The sequence below is a fragment of the Schistocerca cancellata genome, chromosome 4 (genome assembly GCF_023864275.1).
Source record: "Schistocerca cancellata isolate TAMUIC-IGC-003103 chromosome 4, iqSchCanc2.1, whole genome shotgun sequence".
NCBI lineage: Eukaryota > Metazoa > Arthropoda > Insecta > Orthoptera > Acrididae > Schistocerca > Schistocerca cancellata.
This window is the reverse complement of record NC_064629.1, coordinates 468,559,551-468,580,298: the sequence shown is the minus strand read 5'-3', so window position 1 is coordinate 468,580,298 and position 20,748 is coordinate 468,559,551. Positions and strand designations below refer to the sequence as shown.

At 40.3% G+C, this 20,748-nt stretch overlaps 1 protein-coding gene across 1 annotated transcript in view; it reads right to left on the bottom strand.

The window, feature by feature from the left end:
* Nucleotides 1–20,748, bottom strand: part of LOC126185020 (serine/threonine-protein kinase GL21140) — a 221,129-nt gene that overhangs the window by 98,405 nt on the left and 101,976 nt on the right. The window contains exons 6-7 of the mRNA XM_049927744.1: nt 4,761–4,938; nt 226–403 (exon numbers count right to left, since the gene is read on the bottom strand). Of these exons, the coding sequence (XP_049783701.1) occupies nt 226–403; nt 4,761–4,938 (356 nt within the window). The remainder of the gene's footprint in view (nt 1–225; nt 404–4,760; nt 4,939–20,748) is intronic.

Sequence of the window (20,748 nt, the reverse complement as noted above, 5' to 3'; positions counted from 1 at the left end):
TTATGGTGAGAAATAGTTCACAGTTGTTAATATTCAAGAATCTCTCTCTCTCTCTCTCTCTCTCTCTCTCTCTCTCACTCACTCACTCACTCACACCGTTTACAGTTAGCACATATGCTATGCCAGCTAATTGTAATTACTCTTGGTCTGAAAAGAAAGAAAATGTGTCAAGCTTATGGCAACTGAAATGAACAGTTCTTGTAAATCAATGTAAAAACCAATTACCTCAACATATTCCATGATAAGGTATAAGAATGAATCAGTGAAGAATTCAGTAACGAGATGTATTATGTTTGGGTGATATAGCTTATGCAAAACAGCTACTTCATTATCAATTATGTGTTCTCTGCCTGCACATTTGGATTTGTCAATAACTTTCAGTGCATACACCTGGCCTGTTGCCCTGTAAAGATGACAGAATATTCAATATTAGAAAGGACTGTATATGAAGTACCATCAGTTATGATAAAAATGCAACATAAATTACTACACATCATTAAATTTACTAAAATTAAATTAAAAATGATTATTACCAGTCTTTGAGACAGAAAAGAACCATTTACTTACACCCACTGACAAAGTAACACCTTACCAAGCACCGAAAAACACACACACACACACACACACACACACACACACACACACAGTGTTGCATTATAAAATATCAGTTTAGTTTAAACACAGAGGATCTTCCCAAGTGGTGTTTAAACTGTATCTTGTGAGATCCTTCACTCCGGGACATACGAACTGCATACACATCAAAGTAGTTCCGCATGTAGGACTGACAGAAAGTAACAATTTGCAGTGTATGCTCCATGTGCAATAGTGACCATCTGTACATTAATTGTGTTGCCCACATATTTTGGCACTGAGAAAGAAACTTTGGTTGTTGTGTGATCTTAAGCTGTCCCAGAAAATCAACAGTTTTTACTGCTCCATGGCAACAAAGGCACACCTACATATCAGCTGGCAAAAGCTGTAATAGCAGTATTAAGTGCCTTTGTCAGTAAATGTCAGCACCACATAAGAAACTCAGTACACTTCATTCAATGGTTGCAAGAACTACACTTCTGTAATCAGGATCTGACTGATACCTCTGACACAGTCTCACTCTTCGCCAGGGTGCCATGTTCTGATCCCTTCAAGCTTATCTGGGGTAAGTTCAGCCCCATAATGATTAACCTCTTCAAACCTGTCCACACATCTACATTCTCTCTCTCTCAAATGGTGGCTATTATGAACAAGTGGATGACATCACCACGGGTGCTCTCTATAACAGGTACCGACAAACTTCTTCATGGAGGATTTTGAAGGGGAAGGTCTGAAAGAAGTTGCACTGAACCCCCCAAGTTTCTTCAGGTATGTCGATGAGACATCTGTTGTGTGGCCACAAAGGTGTGAAGTATTTCAAGAGTTCATCCAACATCTGAACTTCCAGTAAGAGAATGACAAATTTCTCTTTTTGGATATCCTGATCAAGCACAAAGTGGATGGCATTATGGGACACAGAGTGTACAGAACCCCCCCTCCCCCTTTCACACACACAGATTTGTATTAATACACTTGCAGCTGCCATCATCTTTCATAGTGTGAGTGTGTTCTATGTACACTTGCCCCCCAAGGCTCATGCAATATCCGACAAAAAAGAAAGTTTACCAACAAAGCTCAAACACCTTCAGGATGTATTCAAGAAAAACATACATAATGAAACACAAATCCAATGTACCTCCAGGCAGAGGGTGGGGCCTAACAAACAGAATGCAATGTTGAAAATGAGACAATGGCACACTTGCCATATGCCAGTAAAATATTGAATAAAATTGGCCAAATCTTGACTCAGCATAACATTAAATGTGTTTAACACCCACTTCCAAAAACATGAGCACTAGAAGGCACTATTGTGATTTGGGATCTCGTAAACTGGCCATCTTCCATATTCAATGTAAATGTAATACCGCATAAATTGGGCAGACTGGGCACTTAGTCTAACGAAGGTGTCAGAAAAACAGCAGATATGCCAAACTCACAGTTGCATAAAACTATACAGCTACTGGGGACTGAATAAAATATGAACAAATGGAAGTGTTAAATAAATATTTTTCAATAGTGTGTTGAAGGAGTCTATTGGAGTACGAGAGGCCAACAGTCTGATTGATAGGGACAGTGGCTTCACTCTGAGTAAAGTGTGGAGCTCAGCACTATGTGAACTGTACTCATAACACTGGGCAAGAGTGGCCTCCATGCCATCATGCCATATAGCGACTGTAGAAGCACTTATGGACCAAGTTTGTGCCCAGCATTCTGTGATCCCGAGTCCCCTGCAATACTCTACCAGATGCTGCATGTGGTTGGGCAGCAAGGGAAGAAGTGGCTAGCGATAACAGGAAGAAGAAGAAGAAGAAGAAGCAGCATGACATGCCAAAGATGCTTAGTCTGCAGGTGTCACTTGAAGATGAGCAAAAGATACATTTCTTTCATTTGTTTCAACAACAACTGAACCTGGCTGGACATCCAAGAGCAATACAAGCAACCTGGGTTGTTGTCACTTGGTGGCTATGAACTTATGCAGGACAGCACAACTACAGTATATTTTACTTCAGCAATAACATATAGTTATTAGGAAATATACGTTGTGGAACTTCTCAAAATTCATGAAGAGTAATTAGTCACAGAGCTTCATTAAATGAAGAAGTTTCTATTAAAATAGATAATTGAACATAAAATGGTAAACCACTCCCAGGCAACGACTGAATAGTTGGGAAGGAACATGGCAAGGTAAGAGAATTCATAAGGGAGCACTTCTATTTGATCCACTGTTTTATTTTGTAGCAATCTTTGGCAACTTATACCGGCATACAAAAGAGGAAGCAACTAAGTAAGCAACACAAAAGTTTTTGCTACAAATATGAGTGTTATCACACAGTAACAAAAGGTGCATTGCTGAATCTCATTCTAATTCTCATATTTTTGAAGCAATACAGTTAGAGGGGAAAATGAAATATTTTCCACTATGGGGTCTGTGTTTCCCTACACCATTAATGGGTGATTTTGATAGATTGACATCATAAAATGCAATATTGTGCACAATCTGAGATATCTTTAAGTGTTATAATACAAAACAACCCATACTGGAAAGCACAGGATAACTGGGCCTCAACTGTGGGTTACACACAAAATTGTGTATACATACACTGCTCTGATGCATGTTCAGCTCAAAATACGCCATATCTAGGATAACAGAATGGATTATGGGCTCTCTAATAAAGATATCTTTCTGAAATTTGGGTGAATTACTCTTAGGGCTTGTTTACAAGGAGTAATAGGCTAATTTTTTCATTAATTATTGCAAAAAATGTGACCAAAAACACACAACAAAACTACATCTTTGTTTGATACACCTGCCATTTTATTATTTCAATAAACTTGGAAGAAAAAAAAAAAAAAAAAAAAAGAAAAGGAACTGTGCTTCTGATCCACACAAAGTATTTTATATGTTAAGCAAATTGTGTGTTTTTTATTTCAGATAAGATCTGCAGACTGCAGGACTTCCATCACAGATACACCTCATTTTGACCAGAGCAACTTTAACTCCTCACATTTTGAGGGCTTAATGGTGACTTAAAAAAAAATTCAATGTTTTCCAAGAATCAATAAATAATGTGAAAAAAGATTTACTTTGATTCCTTCTTTAGTTAAAAAAAAGTAGAAGTCACTTGTATTATAGGCCGATTGCAGAGAATGGACTCTTATCAACTTTCAAGTTATCCGACACCAAAATTTCATGAACGATCTTAACTACCTCATCAAGCACCTTTTTGCCCTTCTGCTTCCAGTATTTAACTCTGTTTAAGGTCATTTCCTCCTCCTGCTACCCCTCCCAGACCCCACTCCCTTTTTTCTAGTTACTAGATGAATTCCCTCATTTCATACTTTATATGTGTGGACATGAGCATGAAGTTCTGAGTATGGTTTGTTTAAACACAAACTTTGGTTGTGAAGTGCTATTGTTGGGGATAGTTTGCCAGAATCTGGCAGCTGTCCCTGTTATTATAGTTACCCTTATTATTCACTGCTTTAACATGTGCACATATTTTACCCATCCAATGTTTCTTTTAACAGCCATATGTTCAGTTTACTCAAAAATTAGCTACCAAACATTACATCACACATTTCTTTGTACTTATTTAAACTACTGTTATTAGCTCACTTCACAAACTACAAGGATAATGACATAAAACAAAGAGAGATCAAATATGTTAAATATCAACATATATCAATTATTCAATAACAAAATAACTGGATTACATGGCTAAAATTGAAGCAAACGCCAAATATTATCTGGAATAAAGTGAATAAGTTTTCTTATGAAAATAATAAAATTGTTAAGAGGTTGCTAGGAATACAACACACAAAAAGAACAGTGTAAGTGGCAAATACTTTTGGGTACAAGCTGTACAGTTTTTCTGTATAATCTCATGAATATTACTGGAAGATTAACAAACTTGAACAAAATTGAACTGTGTTTACAGAAAACACTTTCATTTTTTATTTGTACAGAAATAATAGTTGTCCTGCAAGCCACAAACCGGGAAAGGTAAAGTACTTGTATAAATCGTATTTCTATAATGAAGATGATAAGCTATTTGAATAGTGATATTAGCAATATGTAACATAGATCTTAATTATGGTCTAAATTCATTTGAAGTTAAATTTACATATGATAACAATTTTCTGAATTACAGCTAAGTTAAATCAGATACCTTTCTCGGCACTGCATAACAATGGCAAAATTCCCTTCACCAATTATCGGTCCCATCTCATATGTAGATTCAATCAGTGGTGGATACACTGGTCCTGATTCAGTATTGTGCGATAATGGCTGTTTCCGTTTCTTAGATTTTATTAGAGGCTGGCGAATGGGGTTTGGCATTTCACATACTGTAAAAGAATTTCACATTAGTACATAGAAAATGCCATGAGGTCAGAACAAAATTTAAGTTATCAATGTATTATTGCAATTGGCAACTGGCTATTAATTTGGTAGAAATTACAGACTAATGTAGATTTATTCACAATGACAGTATATATCAATGAATGATCTTGATGTTCCATCATTCCATATTTTCACAGTATTGGTGTTATTCATCTGATATTTAACTGAATGGGAATACATCATTGTAGGTTTTAAAAACTGTACCACATTAAGAGCTCCTTCACACTCATCTAAATATAGGGGATCAGACTCTTGTTATCTTATATAGGCATTGCCTACCACAGCACCATATTCTGCCTGTTTACATATCTCTGTATTTGAATACCCGTGCCTATACCAGTTTTTTTGGCACTTCAGTGGATAAATCTTGCAGGATGGAAAACAGGAAGAGGAAACGTGAAATAACAATATCATGCTGAAAAGACAATCAAGTCCAAAGCCCAAAGCAAGGTCATCAGTAAAGTACAACACTTAGAAATCAAAGCACGTTTACTGAAACCAATGTACAGCCACAACAAAACTGAACTCCTGGACTGAGTGTGTAAATATTTATAAAAGTATAGAATATTCTAGAATATACAAACATTACAAACATAAGATATTTCAAGAACATTTCAGAAACGATAAATCCTAAATAACAAAAAATTGCTGGTGATTGGATTTGAACTGGCAACCAATAACATGCCAACGACAATAGGCACTATGCCGTACCGAGTTCACCACAGCTCACAGCAATAGGTCAATCAAATAAATGTGTTATCACACATACCAGCAGGCTAACATATCAATCGTAGTTTTTCCGTGAAGAAAAAAATTATTTGGGGTTATACGGGCAGTTTTTCTTTCTTGTTACTCGTGGTGGTGGTGGTGGTGGTGGTGGTGGTGGTGCTGCTGATTAAGCTTTTGTATGTTCAACATCGAGGTCCTTAGCACAAATAAGTTCATGGAGAACTGTCTGATTGGGAGAGGCAGAAGTTTAAAATTTCACTATAATTAATAGAAGACATATGATCAAACATATGTACAAAAACTCAGACTTGCGATAAAACTATGCCAAGTACTAAATATTATTATGATGATAATACTTCAACAGGAAATACTAACCAACTGTAGTACAAATGCATCACTGGCTGGACACTAATTGAAAAACCAGATAACACAGTCACTAAAATTTTCAATTTAGGTGGAAGTCCAACAATTTATAATGGGTTTCAAAGTTGACAATTTCTCTTATCTCACCTCTGACCATACTACTTCATTTCACTGGTGCAGGACATTCAACACTAAGATTACTGCCTGTATAGCAAATGTCGTCACTCTCCCAGGCCTCCTTAAGTAAATCAACTTTTTCCCCCTAATTTCGACTTGCCCAGCAGAATTCAACCTCTTTTCTATGTTGTTCTGGTAAAAGGGTGTCCTAGATATGGTAGGCAGATCCTTCGCCACTATCATGGAAAGCCACGATGAACAAAGGGATCCATCCTGTTTTAACATTAAAATGACAATGTTCATTTGCAACATTATAAAACAGTTCTAAAAATCACATTTACAGTACCTTTTTTTCTAAAAATGTGCAAATTAAAAAAAAAAAAATCTAAGCTGCTTACAAAATCAAGGTGGCGATTATTCCATCCTGGTATAAATATCAATAGTTGCCACATCCATTCCTATCAGATAGCTTGTTAAATAAATCCTTAAGGCCCTTAGTGCTGGATGATAATTACCATAAAGTTACTCCTTAGGTGACCAAGCAGTAGTATAGTGTACAGGCACCTGGGGTATGGAGTATATTTTCTATATTCTTTGCTGTATAAAGAGTTAACCACCTGATTTGAAATGGTGACTTGCCAGTCTCAGCAAAGAAGCTGGTAATAGAGCTACTCCTAAAATTACTCTGTTGCAAGTCTAATTTTCTCATGGTGGACCGTGTCCAGTACCTTCACATATGATGATGGAGTGGAGTCAGACACAATGCTTCCTTAATGAAATCAGGATCATTCAAATGCTCTATGGAACGGAAACAAGCAAGACTGGTCTCCTCTCCCTGACCTATGCACAATTCATCTTAAAATATCAAATACTTCGAGGAACCAAGTTCAGCAGTCACACTGGCATGGTACCGTGCAACTTTCTGATCGAAAGTAGGCTCAATAACCTCACAGAAATTTTAACATTTGAAGTGGTATGCATTCACTCCAAGTCATACAATACTACAAATTCACAGAATGGTCAAAAGGAATGGACAGGATTTTTCTGTCAAGAATTTAAAACCTGTTTCAAAAATGTAAAAAGTGTTTCACTGTCTGGCCTTCATACAATCTAATTACCTTCAGACGCTTCATGCTTGCTGCAGGGATGGAGTATGGATAAAAAATTGAAAAGGCATCTATGAATATGGAACAATTGCAGGCTTCAAACCATGGATGTGTTACTGATGATAGTCACTGCGAAACAGTCACACTTAAAACATTACCTTGACAGGCAGTTTTGTTGTATGAAGTGATTAAACATGGCATTCATGACTTTGTATCTAAAATAATGTGGAACTATGAAGGCTCATAAAAACACAAGAGAGAACATCCCTAGAAATTTCATGCATGAAGCTGTGAAGATTTGTGTGGTGTCACCGCCAGACACCACACTTGCTAGGTGGTAGCTTTAAATCGGCCGCGGTCCATTAGTACATGTCGGACCCGCGTGTCGCCACTGTCAGTAAATGCAGACCGAGCGCCACCACACGGCAGGTCTAGAGAGACGTACTAGCACTCGTCCCCAGTTGTACGACGACTTTGCTAGCGACTACACTGACGAAGCCTTTCTCTCATTTGCCGAGAGATAGTTAGAATAGCCTTCAGCTAAGTCCATGGCTACGACCTAGCAAGGCACCATTAACCATTTCTATAGAGAGTCTCACTTGTATCATCAAGAATGCTGTATACAAATGATGGATTAAAAGTTAAGTATAACCGCAGCTACGTACTTTTCTTTATAGCATTCATAACGTATCCTGTTTCTGACCTCACGCCCGTCTGCGTTAGATTATAGCGTGCATTTCGGCCTCCTCTATCTACAAGGTGTTGGCACATTTGCCAACACATCAATTTGTGCTTTCCAATAGTACTGTAAGCCTGCTGTAAAGCTAAGTAAATGCCTACTGGGTATTGCCCATGCAGGAAATACTGCTGTACACACAGCTTCCAATAGTATCAGGTTATTAATGTTGGAAAGATATTTTCTAAATCCATGCAAAATGATTGAGGAGCTGTACAGATTTAAACAGCAAGAAAAGGCACTCCAAGATCTTTCCCATGCAGCTGGTGGGAGAAACACTACACAAGTTACTTGAACGCATATGGTCCTTCCAGATTCAAGGAGGAGAATTTAAGTAACTTACTTTCACGCACAGGGAAATTAACTTTTAACTAATATAGGGTTAAAAGGTTGAAAAGGATCTGATGGGGTGCTGATGACAGGTAAAAACCACACTAACAGTGAACTCCTGGTGCACGAGATGATCAACACTTGTCAAGATCTGATGCTCTAATGAAGTACGCCAGTTGATCAGTTATGACACTAAGTTAAGCCTTCACTACTCCAGTGTTACACATACCTGAATACCAGTTTCTTTGTGCTGACCATGAGTACACTGGAGTTTGGCCCATGAGAGAGAGAGAGAGAGAGAGAGAGAGAGAGAGAGAGAGAAGGGTTTGGAGGGGGGGGAGGTAAGTACAAGTTCCAATGGTGGATATGAAACTTTTTTCCAGCAGCCCCTTTTGATAAACAGGCTCTGGCTCAGAGACTTTTAAAGAGTGTCTTTCAACAAATGGTGCTTACATTGTTGAAGTACCCTTCTGAGGCATTTAATGGTCCGGGTGATGTATGTGCACACGGGGCTGGCCTCCAATTGGGGAGGGGAACTTTGACAAACGTGGCATTGCTAGTTTGTCAAGTTATTTCTTGGTGGTTTTGTGTCTGATGGCATCCTCAATAGACACATGGAGAGGCATATCCACTGTTAGGGAAATGCTGAGAGTGTACCAGTCAGCATTCTTAAAAATCCAACATGGGATATCCATCTGAGTATCAGTGTGGGGGTCATAAAACAATAATATAATGATCAGTATCACAAAGATCATGGTCAACCTTCTGTTAACTAGATTACTAAAAATTAGATATACAGACCATATGACCGATGGCTGGAAATGATCCAAGTGTTGTAATAAAATGAGTGTGGGAGCTGTTATTCAGTATACAAATTTCAAGACTTTAGTACAATATCTCTAAGAAGTCATCACTGTTAGTGGCTTCAGAGTTTCTACATAAAGAGTTACAAGCATTAAAATCACACAGTAAAAGAATAGGCATGGGGAGCTGGGAGATCAAATTAAACCAATTTTAAATCTTATCAAGATCTGAATGAATATTTGTGCAGCTCTTTTCTGACGGTACTTCATTATATATAACTGCAAATTCTGCAGAATCTGAAGTTACTATTAACACTGTCTTTTGACTACTAATATACAATGTAACAGTGAGGTCCAAATGCACTTCCCTGGGTCTTGTCTTAATTTTATGTATGTCAATGACACAGCATCCACATAAACTTGTAGTGTACAAAGAAATTCTCTGTCGAGTCACAAATTTCACTTGATATCCCATAACATTGTACTTTTGACAATAAGCATAGGTGTAACACTGAGTCAAATACTCTTTGGAAGTATAGCGATTCTGTGTCATGCCAACTACCTCAATCAATGGCTTCATGGATGCATGTTAGAGAAGTACAAGTTGGATTTCGCATAACTGGTGTTTTCATAATCCATGCTGGTTGGCATGGATGAGGTCATTTTGTTCAAGATACCTCTCAGTATATTTGAGCTCAGAATATGATCTAAGATTCCACAACAGATGGATGTCAGAGTTACTGGACAAGATTTTTGTCGATCATTTCTGCTACCCAGTTTGAAGATGGGTGTGACCTGGTGACAGTCTTTTATTCAAGAGATTCTACAATATATTATAGTACAAAAAGAGGCTAACTCAGCTGCACATTCTCCTCATTTGTGCAGTGGTGCACAAGGTAAATTGGGGTAATATTCTTAGGTTTTCATTTGTACAGGAACATAAAAATGGAGTTCAGCATTTCTGCTTCTGCTTTGCTACCCTAAATTTCAGTTCCTATGTAATCCAACAGTGTATGGATGCAAACTTTGGTGCTACTAACAGCCTATATAAATGACCAAAATTTCTTTGGGTTTTGAGAGACATCTTTCGATAATATTCCATTACAGTAATTACTGATCGCTTCACACATTCCTCTCTTAACAACCAAACAAGCTGCATTCAGCACCTCTCTATTATCTACAGTGTGTTACAAAAAGGTACGGCCAAACTTTCAGGAAACATTCCTCACACACAAAGAAAGAAAATATGTTATGTGGACATGTGTCCGGAAACGCTTACTTTCCATGTTAGAGCTCATTTTATTACTTCTCTTCAAATCACATTAATCATGGAATGGAAACACACAGCAACAGAACGTACCAGCGTGACTTCAAACACTTTGTTACAGGAAATGTTCAAAATGTCCTCCGTTAGCGAGGATACATGCATCCACCCTCCGTTGCGTGGAATCCCTGATGCGCTGATGCAGCCCTGGAGAATGGCGTATCACAGCCGTCCACAATACGAGCACGAAGAGTCTCTACATTTGGTACCGGGGTTGTGTAGACAAGAGCTTTCAAATGCACCCATAAATGAAAGTCAAGAGGGTTGAGGTCAGGAGAGCGTGGAGGCCATGGAATTGGTCTGCCTCTACCAATCCATCCGTCACCGAATCTGTTGTTGAGAAGCGTACGAACACTTCGACTGAAATGTGCACGAGCTCCATCGTGCATGAACCACATGTTGTGTCGTACTTGTAAAGGCACATGTTCTAGCAGCACAGGTAGAGTATCCCGTATGAAATCATGATAATGTGCTCCACTGAGCATAGGTGGAAGAACATGGAGCCCAATCAAGACATCACCAACAATGCCTGCCCAAACGTTCACAGAAAATCTGTGTTGATGACGTGATTCCACAATTGCATGCGGATTCTCGTCAGCCCACACGTTGATTGTGAAAATGTACAATTTGATCACTTTGGAATGAAGCCTCATCCGTAAAGAGAACATTTGCAATGAAATGAGGATTGACAAATTTTTGGATGAACCATTCGCAGAAGTGTACCCGTGGAGGCCAATCAGCTGCTGATAGTGACTGCACACGCTGTACATGGTACGGAAACAACTGGTTCTCCTGTAGCACTCTCCATACAGTGACGTGGTCAACATTACCTTGTACAGCAGCAACTTCTCTGACGCTGACATCAGGGTTATCATCAACTGCACGAAGAATTGCCTCGTCCATTGCAGGTGTCCTCGTCATTCTAGGTCCTCCCCAGTCGCGAGTCATAGGCTGGAATGTTCCGTGCTCCCTAAGACGCCGATCAATTGCTTTGAACGTCTTCCTGTCGGGACACCTTCGTTCTGGAAATCTGTCTCGATACAAACGTTCCGCGCCACGGCTATTGCCCCGTGCTAATCCATACATCAAATGGGCATCTGCCAACTCCGCAATTGTAAACATTGCACTGACTGCAAAACCACGTTCGTGATGAACACTAACCTGTTGATGCTACGCACTGATGTGCTTGATGCTAGTACTGTAGAGCAATGAGTGCATGTTAACACAAGCACCAAAGTCAACATTACCTTCCTTCAATTGGGCCAACTGGCAGTGAATCGAGGAAGTACAGTACATACTGACGAAACTAAAATGAGCTCTAACATGGAAATTAAGCGTTTCCGGACACATGTCCCCATAACATCTTTTCTTTATTTGTGTGTGAGGAATGCTTCCTGAAAGTTTGGCCGTACCTTTTTGTAACACCCTGTATATTTGAAAAAAGAGACAGCATTGGTCGTATATTTTTTACTATCGCAAAATCGATTTTCTGTCACTGAGTGACCATCTTCAGTGCTATATTGTATAACTTAAATTAGGATGCACTGTTGTCACTAAGCTTACGGCAATCACATTGAGTCTATGTGATTGCCATAAGCTTAGTGACAACAGTGCATCCTAATTTAAGTTATACACTGAGTCTATGTGATTGCCGTAAGCTTAGTGACAACAGTGCATCCTAATTTAAGTTATACAACATAGCACTGAAGATGGTCACTCAGTGACAGAAAATCGATTTTGCGATAGTAAAAAATATACAACCAATGCTGTCTCTTTTTTCAAGTATACCTGTTATCTGGTCGTAGTGCACAAGACAACATGGAATCGCCAATCAATACCCTGTATATTCTTATGCCTTTTTTTACATCTATTGTGTAGCAGCCTCTGTTTCTTTATAAGTTCCTTTACAGTGAATTTACACCATGGAGGACCCCACCCTTTCGTCATGAATCGCTCTGCATCCAATGCATGATTAATTATTCTTTTAAACATAATCCACAGCTCTTCTATGTACTCCTGTCCAGAGAGAAATGTGTCAAGTTCCTAACTGATAGATGACACAACTACCTCTTTATCTAGATTGTTGAACACCTACATCTTTCTAGTTACTTTAGTTACCCTTTCTACTGGTAATAACTGTTGGCACAACAGCCTCTAATGAGACTTCTGGGGGCATACAGCCACCAGCGTGGTCCAGCTTGCCTATGTAGCTATTCATCTGCCATGGTGTTACAACAATGAGCTCTGCCCATGGACACAATCACATCTCAGCAACAGCCATCTATCAGCTGTTTATGAAGCCCTGGTTTAAGTTTCCCTATATTATCTATTCACAATACTGACTGCCAATCAAGGCCTGTATCAGCTGCACAAGTGGAGGGTTCACTGATGTAGCTTGCCATGGACTTAAGTGAACCTGAGCTACTGAACCAATTAGAATCTGAAGTTTGTATACCGCCGCCGCCACAACCACGATCTATACCAAAGCAGTTATATTGTATTTATTTTGATGTAACGGCCCTTTGGGCCTAAGAGCTGTCATATAATGTGCTTAACAGAAGCTTGTCTATTAGGTAAAACAAAAGACCATTAAAATAAACATGAGACAGACATATACTGTGACCCAAGAACACAGCAGATTGGATTTAGTGAACTAGGAAGACTGTAATAAGTAATTTCACACCCAGATTGGTGGGGAGCTGGGCCTTAAAGCCACATTAATATTTTAATGTGTGCACACTGTTTCTACATGTTATACTCATTTTCCTACAGAACACAGAACATACAAATTTTTTGAGTGACATCCTTGAATACTTACAGAATCAATGGTCTATGCCTGCTTTCTGGTGAAGTTAACAGTGTAATAAAAAGAATATTTCACTTCACTGGCTTACACACACACCAGTTATTAGACAAAGGACCATATTAATGTTTAGAAAATAGAGAATGTGTAATGGCTAGACATAACACGTGATAACTGTGGTAACCCCATGTTACCATATATACTGCACCGGCACCTATTCACTGTGAAGATAAAGATGCGAGGCGGCGGGTCATCTTGTTACTATTCAACTCACTCCTGCCAGCACCTAGTGGTACAATCAAACAGCAACAGTATCAGCATGCTGTGTTCGGTGCATGCAGTTAACAGACAGTTTCACTTATCAAGTCTGACTAGTAACCCATTTATTATAATCCTGGAGCAGGGCACACTCTTCTGCATTCTGTTGTAGTTAATTCATATGCTCTGTTGACTCAGCACTCAGGATGTATGTTACTTGTTTGGACTCTACCTAATGATGTACACAGACTTTGTGTGGAACTTATAAACTGTGTTCTCATTAAAGTGATTCAGTTATTTTATGCATACTTATACGTGTGTGTTACTAGTAAGTGATGACAAGTTCAGTTTATTATTTTCATGCGTTTTTCGAAGTTGCAATGTCAAACTGCACATTCTTGAAGGTTGTTCTTCCGAGTTCACTGCAGCACCAGCTGGAAAGCAGCAGCAGCAGGAATACATGGCCATGTCAGACAAGAGTGTCGACAGGCCTGTTAATGTAGCCTCAGTATTTAGCAGATTATCCACCACCTACAATGAAGCTGCCGTAGACAGTGGACCGTGTGAGAAATGCCTACAGCAACACACTTTGCAGCTTATGAAGAAACTGGTGCTGTCACTCTTGAAGTGCTCTTTCTGTTATGGATCTCTTCCCAAATGTACAATTTTGTATGAAAGTTAGCCCCCCTTCAAGGTCCTGTCACTATCATATGAGGAAATGTGTCATTTGCTGACTTCCTATTATCATAAACATACTAATGTAATTTTCCTGAGAGTGGAGTTTTATCAGTGCACGAAGCAGCCCCATCAATGTTATTGGACTTTGGCTGCAGGGTTGCAAGGTTGTAGTTGAAACTGTTGTTTTGTTACTGTTCAGTCAATGGAATCTTACACAGACACCATCATTCACGACAAGGTCCACCAATGAACACTGCAGTCAGAAAGGCTTGACAAAGATGCAGATAAAATAAGTAAAAAAGTTAGATGTCTTTGGACAAGCCAGTCAAAGTTATAAAACGCAGAACACGAGCAGCTGCTCGAGCGTCATCAGCTAAAATATCCGGTAAAGTAGATGGCAGGGACAGGACAACACGAGATTGACTAAAGCGGGGACACGACAATAAAACATGGCGCACTGTTAATGCCTGACCACAAGGGCACTGCGGGGCTGGGTCACCGGAGAGCAGGTATCGGTGGCTAAACCGGCAATGCCCAATCCGCAACCTGGTCAGAAGGACCTCCTCTCGCCGAGATGGTCGGGAGGAGGTTGTCCAAGCAGTTGGGAGCGGTTTTACTGCCCGGAGCTTGTTTCCTTGGAGGGATGACCAAGCATCCCAACACTGCAGTTTGAAACCCCCTCCTTCAATGTGCTTAAGGTAGCGCAAGCATTTGAAGCTTCTCAGGCCGTAGGCCCATCAAATTCCTGGGCTGATGCGGCCACTATCTACTTAGACTACACTAGACGTACACGTTCCAGCATCCCTTTACAGCCAGAAGTCATGGCAGTGCAACAGCCCAGCCCTCCACACAAACATGGCAATTGAGGACAAACTTCCACACGGCCATCTTCCTGCCAAACTATTTTATTTTTCTTTTATTAAATATGACCAATTGGCCTGCCCGCTAACAGCCTTGCTGCAGTGGTAACATTGGTTCTCATCAGAGAAACGAAGTTAAGCGCTGTCAGGCTGGGCTAGCACTTGGAAGGGTGACCATCCAGTCTTCAGAGTGCCGTTGGTGAGTGGGGTGCACTCAGCCCTAAACAAAACCACAGAGGGAAGCAAGAAACAGGTAAAAGGGGTAAAAACAAGAGAGCAGATGACCATGGCTGGCCGTCCACGAGCATAAAAAGGAAAAGCCAGCAACTCTGCAACACATTAAAACATCCACCCTAAAAGCATTAGCGTGCAGAACACAAAAGGGCAAAGGACATGCACTAAAACTAATACAGAATGCTAAAACCCACCATCATGTATAAAATGTAAAACTAAATTAGAAGATGAGGCATTGTCAGCTAAAATTAATGGCAACAATTCTGGTAACTGAAGAGTCCGTCGCAGGGCAGTCACATATGGACGATGTGCCCTCTAGTATTGCGGTTAACTCAAAAAAATCTCTGTTAGCTGATGACACTAGCTTGGTAGTGAGGGATGTTGTGTACAACGTTGGCTCAGTTTCAAATAGTGCAGTTCATGATCTAAGTTCATGGCTTGTAGAAAATAAACTAACGCTAAATCACAGTAAGGCTCAGTTTTTCGTTTTTAACTCACAATTCAACAAAACCTGACATTTTAATTTTACAGAATGGATATATGATTAGTGAAACTGAACAGTTCAAATTTCTAGGTGTTCAGATAGAAAGTAAACTGTTGTGGAAAGCCCACTTTCAGGAACTTGTTCAAAGACTTAATGCCACCATTTTTACTATTCGAACTTTATCTGGACTGAGTGAGCGTTCGACACGAAAAATAGTCTACTTTCCTTATTTTCATTCACTTATGTGATATGGTATTGTTTTTTGGGCTAACTCTTCCAATTCTAAAAGGATATTTTTGGCTCAGAAATGGGCAGTTCAGACAATAAGTGGTGTAAGTTCACGAACCTCTTGTCTAGCTTGAAGGGGGAAACCAGATGGCGCTATGGTTGGCCCGCTAGATGGTGCTGCCATACGTCAAACGGATATATCAACTGCATTTTTTAAAAATAGGAACCCCCATTTTTTTTATTACATATTCGTGTAGTACGTAAAGAAATATGAATGTTTTAGTTGGAACACTTTTTTCGCTTTGTGATAGATGGTGCTGTAATAGTCACAAACATATGGCTCACAAACAGTTGGTAACAGGTAGGTTTTTTAAATTAAAATACAGAACGTAGGTACGTTTGAACATTCTATTTCGGTTGTTCCAATGTGATACATTTCCCTTTTGTGAACTTATCATTTCTGAGAACGCATGCTGTTACAGCATGACTACCTGTAAATACCACATTACTGCAATAAATGCTCAAAATGATGTTCGTCAACCTCAATGCATTTGGCAATATGTGTAACAACATTCCGCTCAACAGCGAGTAGTTCGCCTTGCGTAATGTTCGCACATGCATTGACAATGCGATGACGCACGTTGTCAGGCGTTGTCGGTGGATCACGATAGCAAATATCCTCCAACTTTCCCCACAGAAAGAAATCCAGGGACGTCAGATCCGGTGAACGTGCGGGCCATGGTATGGTGCTTTGACCACCAATCCACCTGTCATGAAATATGCTATTCAATACCGCTTCAACCGCATGTGAGCTATGTGCCAGACATCCATCATGTTGGAAGTACATCACCATTCTGTCATGCAGTGAAACACCTTGTAGTAACATCGGTAGAACATTACGTAGGAAATCAGCATACATTGCACCATTTAGACTGCCATCGATAAAATGGGGGTCAATTATCCTTCCTCCAACAATGCTGCACCATACATTAACCCGCCAAGGTCGCTGATGTTCCACTTGTCACAGCCATCGTAGATTTTCCGTTGCCTAATAGTGCATATTATGCCGGTTTACGTTACCACTGTCTGTGAATGATGCTTCGTCACTAAATAGAACGCATGCAAAAAATCTTTCATTGTCCCATAATTTCTCTTGTGCCCAGTGGCAGACCTGTACATGACTTTCAAAGTCATCGTCATGCAAGTCCTGGTGCATAGAAATATGGTACGGGTGCAATCTATGTTGATGTAGCATTCTCAACACCAACGTTTTTGAGATTCCTGACTCTCGCGCAATTTGTCTCCTACTTATTTATTTTTATTTATTTATTTATTTATTTATTTGGTCCTGTTGATTACATATTATACAGCTAGTGTACAAGTAATATAGGACAAGTCAATTGATGCAATTACAGTAGTACAGTAACATATTTATATAACATTGCACAGACATTGCTTTATTTTAGAATAACAATTACTTGCATGCAGTATTAAAGCCTGCATTATGCCAAAAACAGTTTAAGTGATTGTTTAAAATAGTAGAATATGTGACAGTGCATATGTTTATGCTACTGACATATATAAGGAAGTAAATTTTCTTCATGGTCATGGTTTGAATGAATACAAGTTTTAACTGCATTCCTTAAGAAGAGGCTTAAGTGAATGCTCAAGAGAGTGGGATACATTGGAGTTCACATTTTCGCATAATGAAACAGGTGTGCGGATTAGCCACAACAGCAGCTAAAACGAAAACACCTACTCGGGCATCATCATTTGTTGCAGGTCGTCGTTGACGTTTCACATGTCGCTGAACACTTCGTTTCCTGAAATAATGCACCTATCCGGTGAACGGTCCGGACACTTGGATGATGTCGTCCAGGATACCGAACAGCATACAAAGCACACGCCCGTTGGGAATTTTGATCACAATAGCCATACATCAACACGATATCGATCTTTTCCGAAATTGGTAAACGGTCCATTTTAACACGGGTAATGTATCACAAAGCAAATACTGTGCACACTGGCAGAATGTTACGTGATACCATGCACTTATACGTTTGTGATTATTACAGCGACTCTGTTACAAAGTGAAAAAAATGGTCCAACTAAAACATTCATATTTCTTTACGTACTACACAAATATGTAATAAAAAAATTGGGGTTCCTAATTTAAAAAAAAAAAAAGGAAAGCAGTTGATATCCGTTTGACCTACAGCAGTACCATCTAGTGGGCCAACCATAGCGCCATCTGGTTTTCCCCTTCAAGCTAGATGAGTTTCGCTTTTTGTAGTTTCTTTGTTTGATGCTTATTTCGTCAGATATTTGGCCCAGTCACTATCAATGGACCACCCTGTGTGTGTGTGTGTGTGTGTGTGTGTGTGTGTGTGTGTGCGCGCGCGTGCTCGAGTGCACACACACACACACACACACACACACACACACACACACACACAGAGAGAGAGAGAGAGAGAGAGAGAGAGAGAGAGAGAGAGAGAGAGGTGTGCAGTACACTGCTGCATCCATTTTCAACAAGCTACGGTTCGAATTCAAAACTCATAGCAGTAATCCATGCGCTTTCAAATTGAAACTGAAGAGTTTCCTCACGTGTCACTCCTTCTATTCTGTTGAGGTGTTCCTTGAAAAATTAAGCTGATTCCTGTTGAATTGTTGACTGCGTTTACTTAAACTTATGGAATGACTTTTTCAGGTTCATAAACATTTTATTTTTATCTGTTATTACTTTTATGTTGTAATTTCATGTATTGACACGTTCCATGACCTTGGAGATTCGCTCCTCAATTTGGTCCCATGGAACTTGACGTGTAAATAAATGAACAAACCAATTCTTGGCCTGTTTACGGTGAAGCTGATATCCAATGTAGTGGCGTGCTTACTGACATTCCTAGTGGTGGACAGTGCCTTCATCAAAAATTTGTTTGGTTTGGATGCTTCCACAGTGTTTGGATTCATGGTCACAGATTTGATACATTTAGTGCCCAACCTCATACTGTATCAAGAATTTGATGGCCTGCGCCACAAATATTTAGTCTTTTTTTTTTGCCATGGCTAGGCAAGGCCACAGATTACGCAGTGTTTATCAGCCTCAAACCCACAATGTGACCTCATTTCTATTACGACAGGCCTGTGCCGCCAGGTGACAGTGAATTTGTAGCCTGGTTGATACATACCCCATTTCCCACCTGGAAGAACTTATGACAAAACTGGCAGGGAAGGGAGGGGGGTTGGGAGGTGTATTTGTCAGAATATTTACAGTTACTGCTTGATGAAGAGATCCTTGTTGTCAATACGACATAAAGCCTCCACCAGTACAATCAGTCAGTTTTTCAAGTTGTCCATGCTCCCTGTATATTCAGCAGGATTGGCCGGAGCAGACTCTGGCTACAGCTTCAGATCCCATCCACAATTGGTTTGTGCTGCACCACAGACTGACTCTTGTTAATGGTGTCAATTTACTGTATACATACAGAACATGCTGTGCCATGGGTGGCTGCTCCAGTCTCTCTCCAGTGAGACATTCTTTACCCACTGCACCTTGGCCATCCCACGCACTTCCATCACAAGAGACAGGCACCAGGGTTCCCCACCTGGTCTCTCACTTTTGGCCGCCACAAGCACTGGAACCAGGTGGTCATCCAGTGCCAGTGGGGTTGGAGAATCTTCACGTTACAGATGGAGGACAAGCTGGCGATCAACTCTGCCAATGGGTGGGGAAATTGCCTCTTCCACCCCTGCACTGAACTCCCTGGCCTTCCTCCCTCCAGATAACCAGGCCCTCTCCTCCTACTCCATACTTGGAGCTCATTTCTCAGTTTTTGCTTCCACCACCAAGTGCAAACTTGCTTACTTCATCCTCCTCCAATGATTTTTCTAGCCCTTCACGAGAACATCAGGGGCCGGGTGTGGATGAGCTTCAGCAACAACTTGTGGTGTTGGATGATCAGCAGACGCCATACGAGCCAGTTCCTGTTCTTGCTCCTTCCCCTGAGCCCTGAACATCCCCATGGACCCAGCTCCAATGTTAATGATCCCCGCAACTGGGGTCATAGTCATGCCTGTTGGCCTCTACCCGCAACAGAGTCATCACCCTCAGGATCATTTCTGGCCCTACTCTCTGGTGGCAGCTGACAAGGAACTTCTGGCTCTGTCAAGGCCCCTGTCGAAGTGCCCCATGTGATATGGATGCCGCTTTCCTGGGTACCACGCACTATCCCACACTGCAGGGGAGAGACACCAGAGGTGCACTGTCTCACAGTTGCCTAGCCCATGGTAGAGGTAGACACCATGTTACCATATCTACTGCATCTGTGTCTTGCTGCACGAGATGCTGACTCGCTCCTGTTACGATTCAACTTGCTCACGCCAGCACCTAGCAGCACGGGTCTGGCCGCAAAGGAGCAGTATGCTCAAACAGCCACAGCAACATCACATTGAGGTTTAGCACACAAAGCCAAAGGACAGCGTCACATTACAAGTCAGACTAGCAACTTATCTATTTTAATCCCAGAATGAAGGGCTCTCTTCTGCTTTCTGTTATTGTTAATGTATATGCTCAGTTGACTCTGCTCTTGGGACACTTGTTACTTGTTTGGACTTTGCCTAGCTATGTACACAGACTTTTACGGAATTTACATACCGTGTTCACATTATAGTGGTTATTCTACGTGTACTTATTCAATTA